The sequence below is a fragment of the Carcharhinus amblyrhynchos genome, chromosome 24 (assembly GCF_965287045.1).
Source record: "Carcharhinus amblyrhynchos chromosome 24, sCarAmb.v2.hapA, whole genome shotgun sequence".
Lineage (NCBI taxonomy): Eukaryota > Metazoa > Chordata > Chondrichthyes > Carcharhiniformes > Carcharhinidae > Carcharhinus > Carcharhinus amblyrhynchos.
Window position 1 is genome coordinate 45,468,270 of NC_137347.1, and position 13,570 is coordinate 45,481,839.

Genomic DNA, 13,570 nt, shown 5'->3' on the forward strand with positions numbered 1-13,570 from the left:
CCCTTCCCCTGCAAAGCCTGTGTAAAGAAGGAAATGGAAAAAACGAGCAGCAAGTTGTGGCGAGTAAGGAGTTAAAGGGAGCTTACCAAGTGGAAAGTCCCCATCTCACTCACACCCATGTCAAACATTCGCAGTTCAACGTTAGCATGAAGTTAAAGGCTGGTGAATACAGGGCAGCTTCACAATACAGAGGAATTAATAAACACAGTTTAAACCCGGCAAAGAGAAAACTAGCTTGATCAAAGCGGAGGGAGTTTGTGAAAGTTGGGGTTAGTTTGATAGGTCGCCAAGTTGCATTTGGACAGTCATTGGGTTTAATGTTGCAGTGAGTTGTGGAACAGACTGGGTGAGCAGTGTGTTAATGAATGCTTCCCCTCATGGTTTCCAGCTCTTCTGTGTTCTGATCGGCTGATATGGAGAAGAAGGGAATTCTACCCAACACACTGGCAGACAGCAATTTAATCAAAGCGGTCAAACTGCGAGGATTGATTAGTGAAGATATTATTAAACCAACAAGTGCTGAGCCCCTTATCCATCATTTGAACAGACTGCACCAGCACACGATGCATTTATGTAGCACCAAGGGTTACACATCCAAGTTCAGGAGAATCGTGGAAGAAGCGCTGCTGGATGGAGCTGTTTGCAAAGAGTTACAAGAAGCCAAAAGACTGAACTGGTGTAAAGAGATCAGGAAGCAATTTCCACTCAAAGTTTCTGGTAAGAAAAACGGAAAGAAAATGTTTACATGGTGAAGATATTTACATGTAGAATAAAAATGCAGATCTCCTGGAGGTAATGTTGGATTCCTGTCCATTCTCATTTTCTCAGTCAGAAATGTAGATTAACATTAAAATCTGTTTAATGTTTCTTGCAGAAATATGGTGGGTATAAACAAAATATCTGTGACCTTGTTATGATAAACATTTAATTCAGTAAACTTTAGCCCCATAATGTGTTGTCATAGGGTGATTAAAGTTACCTGAGAACTATATGTTAAAACTTAATTTATCTGAATAAAACACTGGACGTACAGACTGTACGATGGTGCAGAATATACACAACTATCATCTATTTTGAAGATGAATATATTAAATATTGTCAGGTTGCACAGACTTCTGAATACAATTATACCATTAGTGAATATGGAGAGAATTTTATGATTATGAATATTTCACGCTGAGATTGAGGTTGGTGGATTCTTATCCAAAAGAAGACAGTCTCTGTGAGAACTAAAATCAGTGATGATATTCTCAAATCCACAACTCACAATTCATTGTGCATTGGACATTTTGGCTATTTTTTGTGTATTGACGAAGGAGAGAAGCAGATGTTCAGATGTGTTTCCGAACTCCAGTGCCAGAAATACAACCTCATTTACTGTCCAAAGACAGACTGTGGTCACTATTGTAGGATTCTGTTCAGTCACAGGTGAAAGAAAAAGAAAGGACAGGCATATTTATACAGTAGCTGATGGTCTCTCAAAGATCTGTAACTATTAACAAGGCGTGTTATTCAAGAAGAAAAGGAGAGGAATAACTCGTGCATTCCACAAGCTTTGTAATCATAGTGAACATATATGGGAAACAATATTAGTAAAACATTAAATAGCAGTTGTGGTGTTCTTTTATACTTTAGAAAGGAATCAGGAACGGGAAGATTAATCAAGAATCTCACTGACTTCAGAAGAACACACTTGTTAAAGAGCTCAAGGGATATGGGGGGGGAGGGGGTATCAGCCTGAGAGAGAGGGCTACAAAGGTTCACCAACTGGTTCCTGGGATGAAGCATTTCTTATATGTGATGATATCATATCAGGCCTGTATTTCCACAGTCGGGTTTCCCAAGCGTTTCCAACGACTGAACTCGAGAGTACTGACGGAAACACAGAAACATTCCTATTGTGAATTAAACCACAAAACAGCATTGCTTTTGCTCAATACTAAATACAAAAATACTAAAACAAAATTAATCAACATAATTTCTAATTCCTATCTACATTTATTATAATTAATAACCTCTCTTATTCAATAGAGTGCTTTAATCTTGTCTTTTTCTCATTTTTAATGCGAGGAGTTGCTGCTTCTTTTGCTCACAAATTCATTTAATATCAGGACTGCTGCTGGATTCTCGTAACATACAAACTCACACTCGCACACCCACACCCACACTCGCAGACATACATCACACTCACTCCTCTCTTTCTCACATGTGTGGAGACACATCCACACGCTCACATCTCTCTCACGCTCACACATGCTTACACTCCCATCCATCTCACACACAAACACACCGTCACCAGACACACACACACACTCACCCCTCTCTCCCTAACTCCTTGGCCATTACCCCACCTGCCCTATGAACACTCCACCATCCTCTCCCTCCCTCCCTCTCCCCCTTGCTCTCCCTCCCTCCCTCTCCCCCTCGCTCCCTCCCCCTCTCCCCCCCCTCCCTCCCTCCCCCCCTCCCTCCACCCTCCCCCTCCCCCCTCCCTCTCACCCTCCACCCTCCCTCTCACCCTCCCCTCCCTCCCTCCCTCCCTCCCTGTCACCCTCCCCCCTCCCTCCCTCCCTCTCTCTCACCCTCCCCCCACCCTCCCTCTCTCTCTCTCTCACACCCTCCCCCTCCCTCCCTCTCCCCTCCCTCCCTCTCACCCTCCCCCCCTCACCCTCCCCCCCTCTCTCCCTCCCCCCCTCCCTCCCTCTCTCCCTCTCTCCCTCCCCCCTCCCTCCCCCCCTCACCCTCCCTCCCTCCCCCCCTCACCCTCCCTCCCTCTCTCCCTCCCGCCTCCCTCCCTCTCTCTCACCCTCCCCCTCTCTCTCTCACCCTCCCCCTCCCTCCCTCTCACCCTCCCCCCTCCCTCTCACCCTCCCCCCTCCCTCCCCCTTTCCTCCCTCCCTCCCTCTCACCCTCCCCCCTCCCTCCCCCTTTCCTCCCTCCCTCTCACCCTCCCCCCTCCCTCCCCCTTTCCTCCCTCCCTCTCACCCTCCCCCCTCCCTCCCTCCCTCTCACCCTCCCCCCTCCCTCTCTCCCCCCCTCCCTCCCTCCCTCTCACCCTCCCCCCTCCCTCCCTCCCCCTCACCCTCCCCCCTCCCTCCCTCCCCCTCACCCTCCCCCCTCCCTCCCTCCCCCTCACCCTCCCCCCTCCCTCCCTCTCACCCTCCCCCCTCCCTCCCTCTCACCCTCCCCCTCCCTCCCTCTCACCCTCCCCCCTCCCTCCCTCTCACGCTCCCCTCTCCCTCCCTCTCACGCTCCCCTCTCCCTCCCTCTCACCCTCCCCCTCCCTCCCTCCCTCCCTCTCTCTCACCCTCCCCCCACCCTCCCTCTCTCTCTCTCACCCTCCCCCCTCCCTCCCTCCCCCCTCTCACCCTCCCTCTCCCTCCCTCCCTCCCTCTCACCCTCCCCCCTCCCTCTCACCCTCCCCCTCCCTCCCTCCCTCCCTCTCACCCTCCCCCTCCCTCCCTCCTTCTCACCCTCCCTCCCTCCCTCTCACCCTCCCCCCCTCCCTCCCTCCCCCCTCTCACCCTCCCCCTCCCTCCCTCCCCCCTCTCACCCTCCCCCCTCCCTCCCTCCCTCCCTCCCTCCCCCCTCTCACCCTCCCCCTCCCTCCCCCCTCTCACCCTCCCCCCCTCCCCCCTCTCACCCTCCCCCTCCCTCCCTCCCTCTCACCCTCCCCCTCCCCCTCCCTCCCTCCCTCTCACCCTCCCCCTCCCCCTCCCTCCCTCCCTCTCACCCTCCCCCCCTCACCCTCCCCCTCCCTCCCTCTCACCCTCCCCCCCTCACCCTCCCCCTCCCTCCCTCTCCCTCCCTCTCCCTCCCTCTCACCCTCCCCCTCCCTCCCTCTCACCCTCCCCCTCCCTCCCTCTCACCCTCCCCCTCCCTCCCTCTCACCCTCCCCCTCCCTCTCCCTCCCTCTCACCCTCCCCCTCCCTCCCTCTCACCCTCCCCCTCCCTCCCTCTCACCCTCCCCCTCCCTCCCTCTCACCCTCCCCCTCCCTCCCTCTCACCCTCCCCCTCCCTCCCTCTCACCCTCTCTCCCTCTCACCCTCCCCCCACCCTCCCTCTCTCTCTCTCTCACACCCTCCCTCTCACCCTCCCCCCCCCTCCCTCTCACCCTCCCCTCCCCTCCTCCCCCCCTCCCCTCTCCTCCCCCCCTCCCCTCCCCTCCCCTCCTCTCCTCCCCCCCTCCCTCACCCCCTCACCCTGGCCATTTGAGGACTTAATTTCCTGCTGTTTCCAGTTTATCCAATCAGAGGCTGGCTTCTCATTGCATTGAGAGGCTAATTGAGCCTATCAGCAGCCAATACAGAGAAAAGCCAGCCTCTGACTGGACAAGCAACTTCATGGCATTTTCCATACTTTATATAACAGCCTAATCTGGTATCCCAGAACATTCCCAACAGAATCCCAAGGTTCCGCGGAACCCAGTTTGGGAAATCCTATCCTGGAATTTAGAAGAATGAAAGGTGACTTCGTGGAAACATCCAAAATTCTTAATGGTATTGATGGGGTAGAGGCTGTGAGGATGATTCCTCTTGTTGGAATGTCTAAAACAAGGTGTTGCCAGCCAAAGATGAAGCTCAGCTAATAGGATTGAGATGAGGAGAAATGTCTTCACTCGGTTGGAATTCTGTCCCGGGGAAACTGTGACTGCTCAGTTATTGAGTAGATTCTAATGAAGGTCAATACCTTTTCAGGTACTGAAGGAATTGAGTGATAAGGGGATAGTGAGGTTCGTAAAAGGTATGGGACATATGGGGTTAACATTGGACTGAGTACAGTATCACTCATACAGTGATGTAAGAGGGACATGATCTGCACCCAGGGCCAGTCTAGAGTTGGACAGAGCAGTGTGTACAAGCAAGCATGAAGACAGTTCCATATGTGAATCCTTTACTGTATATATGTTCATTGTTCTTGTAGCTAATAAATACACAGTTATTCCAATTTTCCAAAATTCACTCAATTCTGGAAAGGTTTCATCAGTCTGGAAAGTAGCGAATATAACCTCTCTATTCAGGAAAGGAGAGAGGGAGGCAGACATCAGGAAACTACAGGCCACTTGGTTTGCTGTCTGTCATGGGGACGGTGTTAGAATTATCATTAAATAGGTTGTAGCTGGAATTTCAGACATGCTCAAGTTAATTAGGAAGAGTCAGCATGAAATGGAAATCATGGTTAACCAATTTATTAGGAGCAGCATGTGCTGTGGATAAAGGGGAATATGTAGATGTACTGTACTTGGATTTCCAGAAAACGTTTGATGAGGTGCCACACCAAAGTTTATTGCAAGACATGAAAGCTCATGCTGCAGGGGGTAACATATTAATCTCATTGAAGATTTACTGGCTGACAGAAAACAAAGAGTATGCATAAATGGGTCTTTGTCCAATTGGTCAGATGTGACAAGTGGAGTTCTGAAAGAGGGGGGTGTGCTGGGTCTTCATCCTTTTACAATTTACATTGACTTTTACATTGACTTGGATGAGGGGAGCGAAGGCTTGGTAGCTAAATTTGCAGATGACACAAGTATAGAGTTAAAGAGTCATGGGTAGGAAAGTATGTTGTGAAGATGACATATGGAGTTTGCAGATGGATATAGACAGATTGAGTGAGTGGGCAAACATCTTGCAGGTGGAATATAATGTGAAAGAGTGTCCAGTTGTTAATTTTGGCAGGAAGAATTCAGAAAAAAGAATATTTAAATGGAGAGTGACTGCAGAATTCTGAGATGCAGAGGGATCTGGGTGTTCTAGTGCATGAGTCACAAAACATTAGCGTGCAGCTGCATCAAGAAGGTTAATGGAACACTATCTCTCTGCTGTTCATTCCTCACTCTTGGTATAATTTTTCCTTTCATTTTCCATGCTTCTTTTATGGAGGCCCCTAACAACAGATGCACTGTAAAAATCCCTTGTACTGTAATTAGCACTAGATATCAATAAAACCTTCACTCATCCTGGGTGAATAAAAATTACAGTCTGGAACCCGCTTTTGCTTATTTTTGTCAGAGTTTTAGCACCAAGTGGGTATTGGGTAAATATTTTAGGCTTGGAGTGTTCCAGCTAAGCAGCCAGATCACGTTTCCATTTTCAGCTGATGAAGTCCTGTTTGTGACATAAAAGGTCACATATTTCGGGCATGGACGTTGCTGGCTGGGATAACATTTGTTGCCCATCCCTAATTACCCTTGAACTGAGTGGCTCGGTCGGTTATTTCAGGGAGCAGTTAAGAGTTAATCACATTGCTGTTGGTCTGGAGTCACATATAGATAATGACAGCAGATTTTCTTCGCTAAAGGATATTAGCGAACTAGATGGGTTTTCAGTGATGGTTTCATGATTTTTTTCTTGGACTTGCCATCTGCCGTGGTGGAATTTGAACCAGAGTCCCTGAATTCTTCATCTAGTGAAAACACCATGACATTAACGCCTCCCCTAATTATTTCTTCAATGCATAATAAACATGATAGAAATAACCAGAACAGCCAGGTTTTACAGGGATGGGTCCCAATTTCCTGATGTCCAATCTTGGGACATGGAATGCAGCCACTCACAATTCACAGTGAAGATATAAACACAAACAATATCCGGCAAATTGAAGTAAAGAATTACCCAACTGGAGTTTGAGAAGTTACGAATTTGAGCTTTTGGAAAACTGCCCTAAGTACCTACAGCTGATGTAACTTAAATTGCTTAGAAGCAAGGAGATTGCAAAAGGGGATTGAATCTGGTTGGTGAGACTATCCCTTAACGTTCTCACTCTTTGTATTGTCCAGCAGTTTCTGTGCTCTGTGTCACTCTGCACCTCAGCTTTTCAGTAATCTCAGATGGCAGCTCTTCATACACTATCACTCAGAGTCCAGTTTTAATGTTAAGTTTTCCTGATCATTGACAATATTTGGTTACTTTGTGCAATCCTGCATCATATCCAGTGAAAGTTTACTGTTCCAGCCACTTGTCAAACTTCTAGCTTTGAATTCTTTATCTGACGTACGCACAAAACTTTATCTCAAAATTTTTATCATCCTACATCAGCTTGGTAAGATTCATCCCCTGAACTAATCTGCAGCTAACTCCAAAATCAGATTGGCACAAATCCTTCCATCATTTAGAATTGTAGAATTTTTGTAATTTGCCTGCAAATTTAAAAGAAAATCAGGTATTGTCAATGTGTTTTTAAATAGCCTGACAAACTGAGCAAGTAGTCTCACAACACCAAGTTAAAGTCCAACAAGTTTATTTGGTAGCACGAGGTTTTGGAGTGTTGTCCCTTCATCAGGTGATTGCCTTCATCGGAGCTCCGAAAGCTCATTCCACCAAATAAACCTGTTGGACTTTAATCTGGTGTTGTGAGACTATTAACGCGCTTACTCCAGTCCAACGCTGACATCTCCACATCATGACAATCTGAGGCAAGTGTTCTTGGTCCTGGGTCTGAGGGTTCCAGCTATTCAGAGGCAGCAGTCAAATTGGCTGCCCATTTTCTTTTTTGTCAGAAGTTATCATTATCAATAGAGATATCTGACTTTCAAATCATTTGCTGAACCATCCTCTGCCTTTGGTAATGAGTAGTTTAATAGTTTTGTTTGCATTGTGTTTATAATCATCCTTCCTCCTGGGCAGGAGAAAATCTTGGAATAAATGGGTGCTTTTCCGGTTAGCAGTTGGTGACTAGTGGCGTGCCGCAGGGATCGGTGCTGGGGCCTCAACTATTTACCATTTATATAGATGACCTGGAGGAGGGGGCTGAGTGTAGGGTAACAAAGTTTGCTGATGATACAAAGATGAATGGAAAAGCGAATTACGTGGAGGGCGGGGAAAGTCTGCAGAGATTTGGATAGGCTGAGTGAGTGGGCGAGGACCTGGCAGATGGAGTATAATTTTGGCAAATGTGAGGTCATCCACTTTGGAAGAAATAATAGTAGGAAGGAATATTATTCCTTAAATGGTGAAAAGTTGCAGCATGCTACAGTGCAGAGGGACCTGGGGGTCTTTGTGCATGAATTGCAAAAACCCAGTCTGCAGGTGCAGCAGGTGAATGGAAGGCGAATGGAATGCTGGCGTTTATAGTGAGGGGGATAGAATATAAAAGCAGGGAGATCTTGCTGTAACTGTACTGGGCACTGGTGAGGCCGTAGCTGGAGTACTGTGTGCAGTTTTGGTCCCCTTATTTGTGAAAGGATATTTTGGCCTTGGAGGGAGTGCAGAGAAGGTTCACCAGGCTGATACCGGAGATGAGGGGCTTAGCTTATGAGGAGAGATTGAATAGACTGGGTCTGTACTTGTTGGAGTTTAGAAGGCTGAGGGGGGATCTTATAGAGACATATAAGATAATGAAGGGGCTAGATAGGGTAGAGGTAGAGAGATTCTTTCCACTTAGAAAGGAAACCAGAACTAGAGGGCACAGCCTCAAAATAAGGGAGGGGAGCAGTTTAGAATGGAGTTGAGGAGGAACTTCTTCTCTCAGAGAGTAGTGAATCTCTGGAATTCTCTGCCCACTGAAGTGGTGGAGGCTGCCTCGCTGAATATATTTAAGTCATGGTTAGATAGATTTCTGATAGACAAGGGAATTAAGGGTTATGGGGAGAAAGCGGGAAAGTGGAACTGATCCACTTCAGATCAGCCATGATCTTATTGAATGGCGGGGCAGGCTCGAAGGGCTCAATGGCCTACTCCTGCTCCTATTTCTTATGTTCTTATGTTCTTACGTTCTAGGAGAAGGTAACAGTCTCTTGCATTCCCTCTCTCTCTATATGTGGGGAGTTGAGGACACAGATCTTGTCCTGCAGAAGACCTTCCATGAAGCACTGGTCAAAACTCAAGACACAAACTTCAAGTTAAGACTGTGGGCAGAGTACAGAAAAGCCCAGGGAGTTCTCGAGCCAGCTCTGTGTCAGGAATCTGAGGTAAGGTTAGAAATCTTTCTTTTTCTTCATTTTGTAAGACCAGTGGAAATAAAGAGAAGACTGATGTGAATTAATCGGAAAATGTCCAGTTACTCATGGTCAGCACACAGAGTTACAATCACCCCAACAACTTCATAAAGTCCGCACAGAAAAGGCCCTTCAACCCATTGAGCTTGCATTGGCAATAACTACCACAAAGGCACGCTAATCCCAGTTTCCAACACTTGTCCCATATCCTTGAATGTTCAGATATTTCAAGTGCTCATCTAAATATTATTTTAAAGGTTGTAAGGTTTCGGCCTCCACTGCCTTCCCAGGCAGCACATTCCAGATTCCCACTACCCTCTGAGTAAAAAAATGTTTCATCAAATCTTTTGTCTCCTTCCCTACTGCATTGAGAGAATTTCAAATTCCCAAAACATTCCGATTTCAGAGATAAAATTTAAGAACTGAAAATGTTCAATATCTGAACTAAAAATAAGAAACAGTTCAGGCACAGCAGGTCTGTCAACATCACAGACAGAAGAAGCCAGGTGAATATTACAAATCCTTCAGCTGAATTGGAAGATTATACCGTAAATGCATCTTTTTAAAATGATGAACAGTCTGTTGTGCGTTTGTAACATTTACTTTCACATTTTTCTGTCGAGTATTTATCCTTTGTGACGATGTGACCCTCTAATTTGTCTTAGTTTTGTATGGCTGGGGATTACCACATAGTCAAAGAACAAAGAAAATTCCAGCACAGGAACAGGCCCTTCGGCCCCTCCAAGCCTGCAACGACCATGCTGTCCGACTTAACTAAAACCCCCTACCTTCCGGGGACCATATCCCTCTATTCCCATCCTATTCATGTATTTGTCAAGATGCCTCTTAAAAGTCACTACTGTATCCTCTTCCATTATTTCCCCCAGCAATGAGTTCCAGGCACCCACCACCCTCTGGGTAAAAAACTTGCGTTGTATGTCTCCTTTAAATCTTATCCCTCACATCGTAAACCTGTGCCCTCTAGTAATTGACTCTTCCACCCTGGGAAAAAGCTTCTGACTGTCCACTCTGTCCGTGCCTCTCATAATCTTATAGACTTCTGTCAGGTCTCCCCTCAACCTCCATCGTTCCAGTGAGAACAAACCAAGTTTCTCCAACTTCTCCTCATAGCTAATGCCCTCCATACCAGGCAACATCCTGGTAAATCTTTTCTGTATCCTCTCCAAAGCCTCCACATCCTTCTGGTAGTGTGGCGACGAGAATTGAACACTATATTCCAAGTGCGGCCTAACTAAGGTTCTATAAAGCTGCAACATGACTTCCAATTTTTAAACTCAAGGCCCCAGCCGATGAAGGCAAGCATGCCGTAAGCCTTCTTGACTACCTTCTCCACCTGCATTGCCACTTTCAGTGACCTGTGTACCTGTACACCCAGATCCCTCTGCCTATTAATACACTTAAGGGTTCTGCCATTACTATATATTTTCTATCTGTATTAGAACTTCCAAAATGCATTACCTCATTTCATTACCCTTCATATCAGCCCCTGGATTTGACAAGTGGTGTCTCAGACCTTGCTCTTGTTAACCCGCTCCATTTAACTGGCTTGGCAGTTGGCCACATACACACAGGCTTTCCCCTGCCAGCGGCTGGGCTGAACACTTGTTAAAAGTGCTAAATAAATGCAAATTGTTGTTGTAAAAAAACATTGGTATAAATTCCACAACCTGATGGGTTAAAAGTGCATTAGCTGTTTTGAAGGCTGGATTATTAGTATTACTCTGATTTTAGCTGTGTTGAGAGTGTTTGATGCTGGATGGGAGGTATTTCATTCTCCAACACAATCATTTCTCATGACAATGAAAAGAAAGGTTTTACAAAGAAACATTTGTGGACTGTTTGTGAGAAGGTGATTAAAACTCAAGGAAAAGGCCAGTTACTGACTGGAATATCAGCAGGATAAATAATACAAGAGTATTCCTGAGGTTTTATTTCAATCCTGTTTTAATATGAATGGGATGCTGAGAGATCATTGATGAATATTTCCCATTTTCCTTCATGGTGTTTTCAATAGTGGATCTTTTTATTTTGTGATACAATGATCAAGAACATCAATCAAACCTGAAATGGAATCTCTTGTCTTTCGCCCTGTCACAAATTTTCCCTTTTGTTTTTTTTCCCACTCTCCCACCTTTCACTTCTTTACCATTTGTGGCATCTCTAACTTCCCTGACAAAGGATCACTGACATTAAATATTGGGCAGGATGTAATGCCCTCCCCATGGCAGGTTTGGTGGCAAGTGGGCTCTTAATCAGGTGGGAGGGTGGCTGGTGGGGTCCCCTTCTCCCTGCTGCCTCCATCTCAATTAAATCCCATGGCCCCCAAACCTGTGAACCTCTCCCGACATCAGTCACCTGAGTCTGGAACCTTCCACTCACCTGGGCCTTGTGTAGGTGTAATACCAGCAGCTGCCACCGCATTCCCAGTAGCGCTGTCATTCAGTAGCACTGGCCTCCGACTGGCTGATAGCACTTTGCTGGGCTGGACCTCTCCCCCTTGTTCCCTGGTAAGGCTCATCAGTGTCCAGAACATAGAACACTACAGCACAAACAGGCCCTTCGGCCCACAAGTTGTGCCGATCATATCCATACCTACCAGGCCTATCTATAACCCTCAATCCCATTAAATTCCATATACTCATCCAGAAGTCTCTTAAAAGACCCCAGCGAGTTCGCCTCCACCACCACCAACGGCAGCCGATTCCACTCACTCACCACCCTCTGAGTAGAAAACTTAGCCCTGACATCTCCTCTGTACCTGCTCCCCAGCACCTTAAATCTGTGTCCTCTCGTAGCGACCATTTCAGCCCTGGGAAATAGCCTCCGAGAATCCACCCTATCTATACCTCTCAACATTTTATAAACCTCTATCAGGTCGCCTCTCAACCTTCGTCTCTCCAGGGAGAAAAGACCTAGCTCCCTCAACCTATCTTCATAAGGCATGCCTCCCAATCCAGGCCACATCCTTGTGTCTAGTTAACTGTCTGACAGATAGTTCAGTGCACCTTCTCCAGTTGAGGCAATGAGGAGTTTTTGCCAGCTCTCCAGCCAATGTGTGAGACCCCTGTTGTCTCCATTAAATCCAGCTCATTAACACTGTTTCTCCCCTTAGGTACTGTCCAAATGTCCACTGGTGTCTGTAAGGGCTCCAACATACTGTCCCATTGCATCCACTTTGCGTATTAAACTTGGTACATGGCTTACAGCTTTGAAAAACAAATTATTTGAAGATTTGAGTCAGTATAGGTCTCGTAAATATCAAATTCCTAATTTGACTCCTTTTTCTGTAAAGGGAAGGTGTTATTTTTGGGGATATTTCACTTGTACTCAATGGTGAGGTTTCAGTATGTACGGAGCTCATTTGCTATTTTTCTTGTAACTGATTTGATTTAATTTTCTTGGTGAATTTCCTGTTGCAACATTAGTTTGTTTTATTTTAAACAGATTTGGGATCAGGAATGGCAGAATGTGATTAAATCTGCAGATCCGCGATTGTCTTTGGGCCAAGCTTTTACAAATATCTATCAGGATGTCCATATATTTGTTTTAGCCAACATTGTCAGGCGGCCTATTGTCGTCATTGTCGGTAAGTTAAAAAACTGAAAGGAAGGAAAACAACTGAAATTCGATTGTAAACTGGTAACAAAAAATAACCATTCCATCCATCAGCTCAGATAAAACACTTTTATTTGAATTAAATTGTTGTGAGATTCTGTTGTCCCTGAGTAGTTTCTCTTGCTCCATCCTGAAGTTGCTGATGTTCTGCCAAGTGTTACCACAAATATCCAATGTTATTTTACTCAGATATTAGACATTCTTCACGTCTAAGCCAAGAGTCAGTAAGCCAGTCAACCATAAGGATTCTGTACACCTGAGTCTCGCCCTGTCCACACTCAAGTAATTTCCAGGAACACTGAGTCCAAATGCAGCCCTCACAGTCCTTTCCCCACTGTGCTACTGGGATCAACTATAACAACACACGCTGTGGATCAGATACCAGACTGACGGTGGCAATAGTCGGCACCACCGCCTCACAGTGCCAGGCACTCAGGGTCGATTCCGGCTTTGAGTCACTGTCTGTGTGGTGTTTGTATGTTCTCCCCGTGTCCTCCAGGAGCTCCTGTTTTCTCTCACGCTCCAAAGATGTGCTGGCTGGGTAAATAAATTAGCGTGGCAAATACGTGGAGTTACAGGAATAGGGCCTGGGTGAGATGCTCTGTCAGAAAGTTGGTACAGACCTGATGGGCCAAATGGCCTCCTGCACTGTGGGGATTCTATGATTTTACTCTGTACAGTTTAGTGTCACACAGACTATTACACTCACCATCACACCAGGCCTGCACAGTGTTTCTCCCTGGAGCAATCAACTATCTCTCGGCTCAATAACTGTCCCTTCCTCTCGAATCCCATTCCAGAATCTGAGGCAGGAGCCTGGGCTGAGGTTTTGGTGCAGTATTTGGAGAGTGCTTCAGTGTCACAGGTGTTAGCCCAGGCTGGGGTATTAAACTGACACCCTGTATTCCTGATCAACTGGTATCAATGTTTCCTTGCTTCTTGTTGAAGAAGAGCACAAAGTTCTCCTGTTGTCCAATCAATATTCATCCCTCAGGCAAC

The 13,570-nt window shown here is 46.4% G+C and overlaps 1 protein-coding gene across 2 annotated transcripts in view; it reads left to right on the forward strand.

The window, feature by feature from the left end:
• Positions 1 to 393: 393 nt before the first annotated feature.
• LOC145357934 (tumor necrosis factor alpha-induced protein 3-like) overlaps positions 394 to 13,570 on the forward strand; it is a 43,798-nt gene continuing 30,621 nt past the window's right edge. For both annotated transcript variants that reach the window (XM_080211518.1, XM_080211517.1), the window contains exons 1-3: positions 394 to 717; positions 8,718 to 8,908; positions 12,401 to 12,542. In XM_080211518.1, coding sequence (XP_080067644.1) covers positions 414 to 717; positions 8,718 to 8,908; positions 12,401 to 12,542 — 637 coding nt within the window. In that variant the 5' untranslated portion in view covers positions 394 to 413. The remainder of the gene's footprint in view (positions 718 to 8,717; positions 8,909 to 12,400; positions 12,543 to 13,570) is intronic.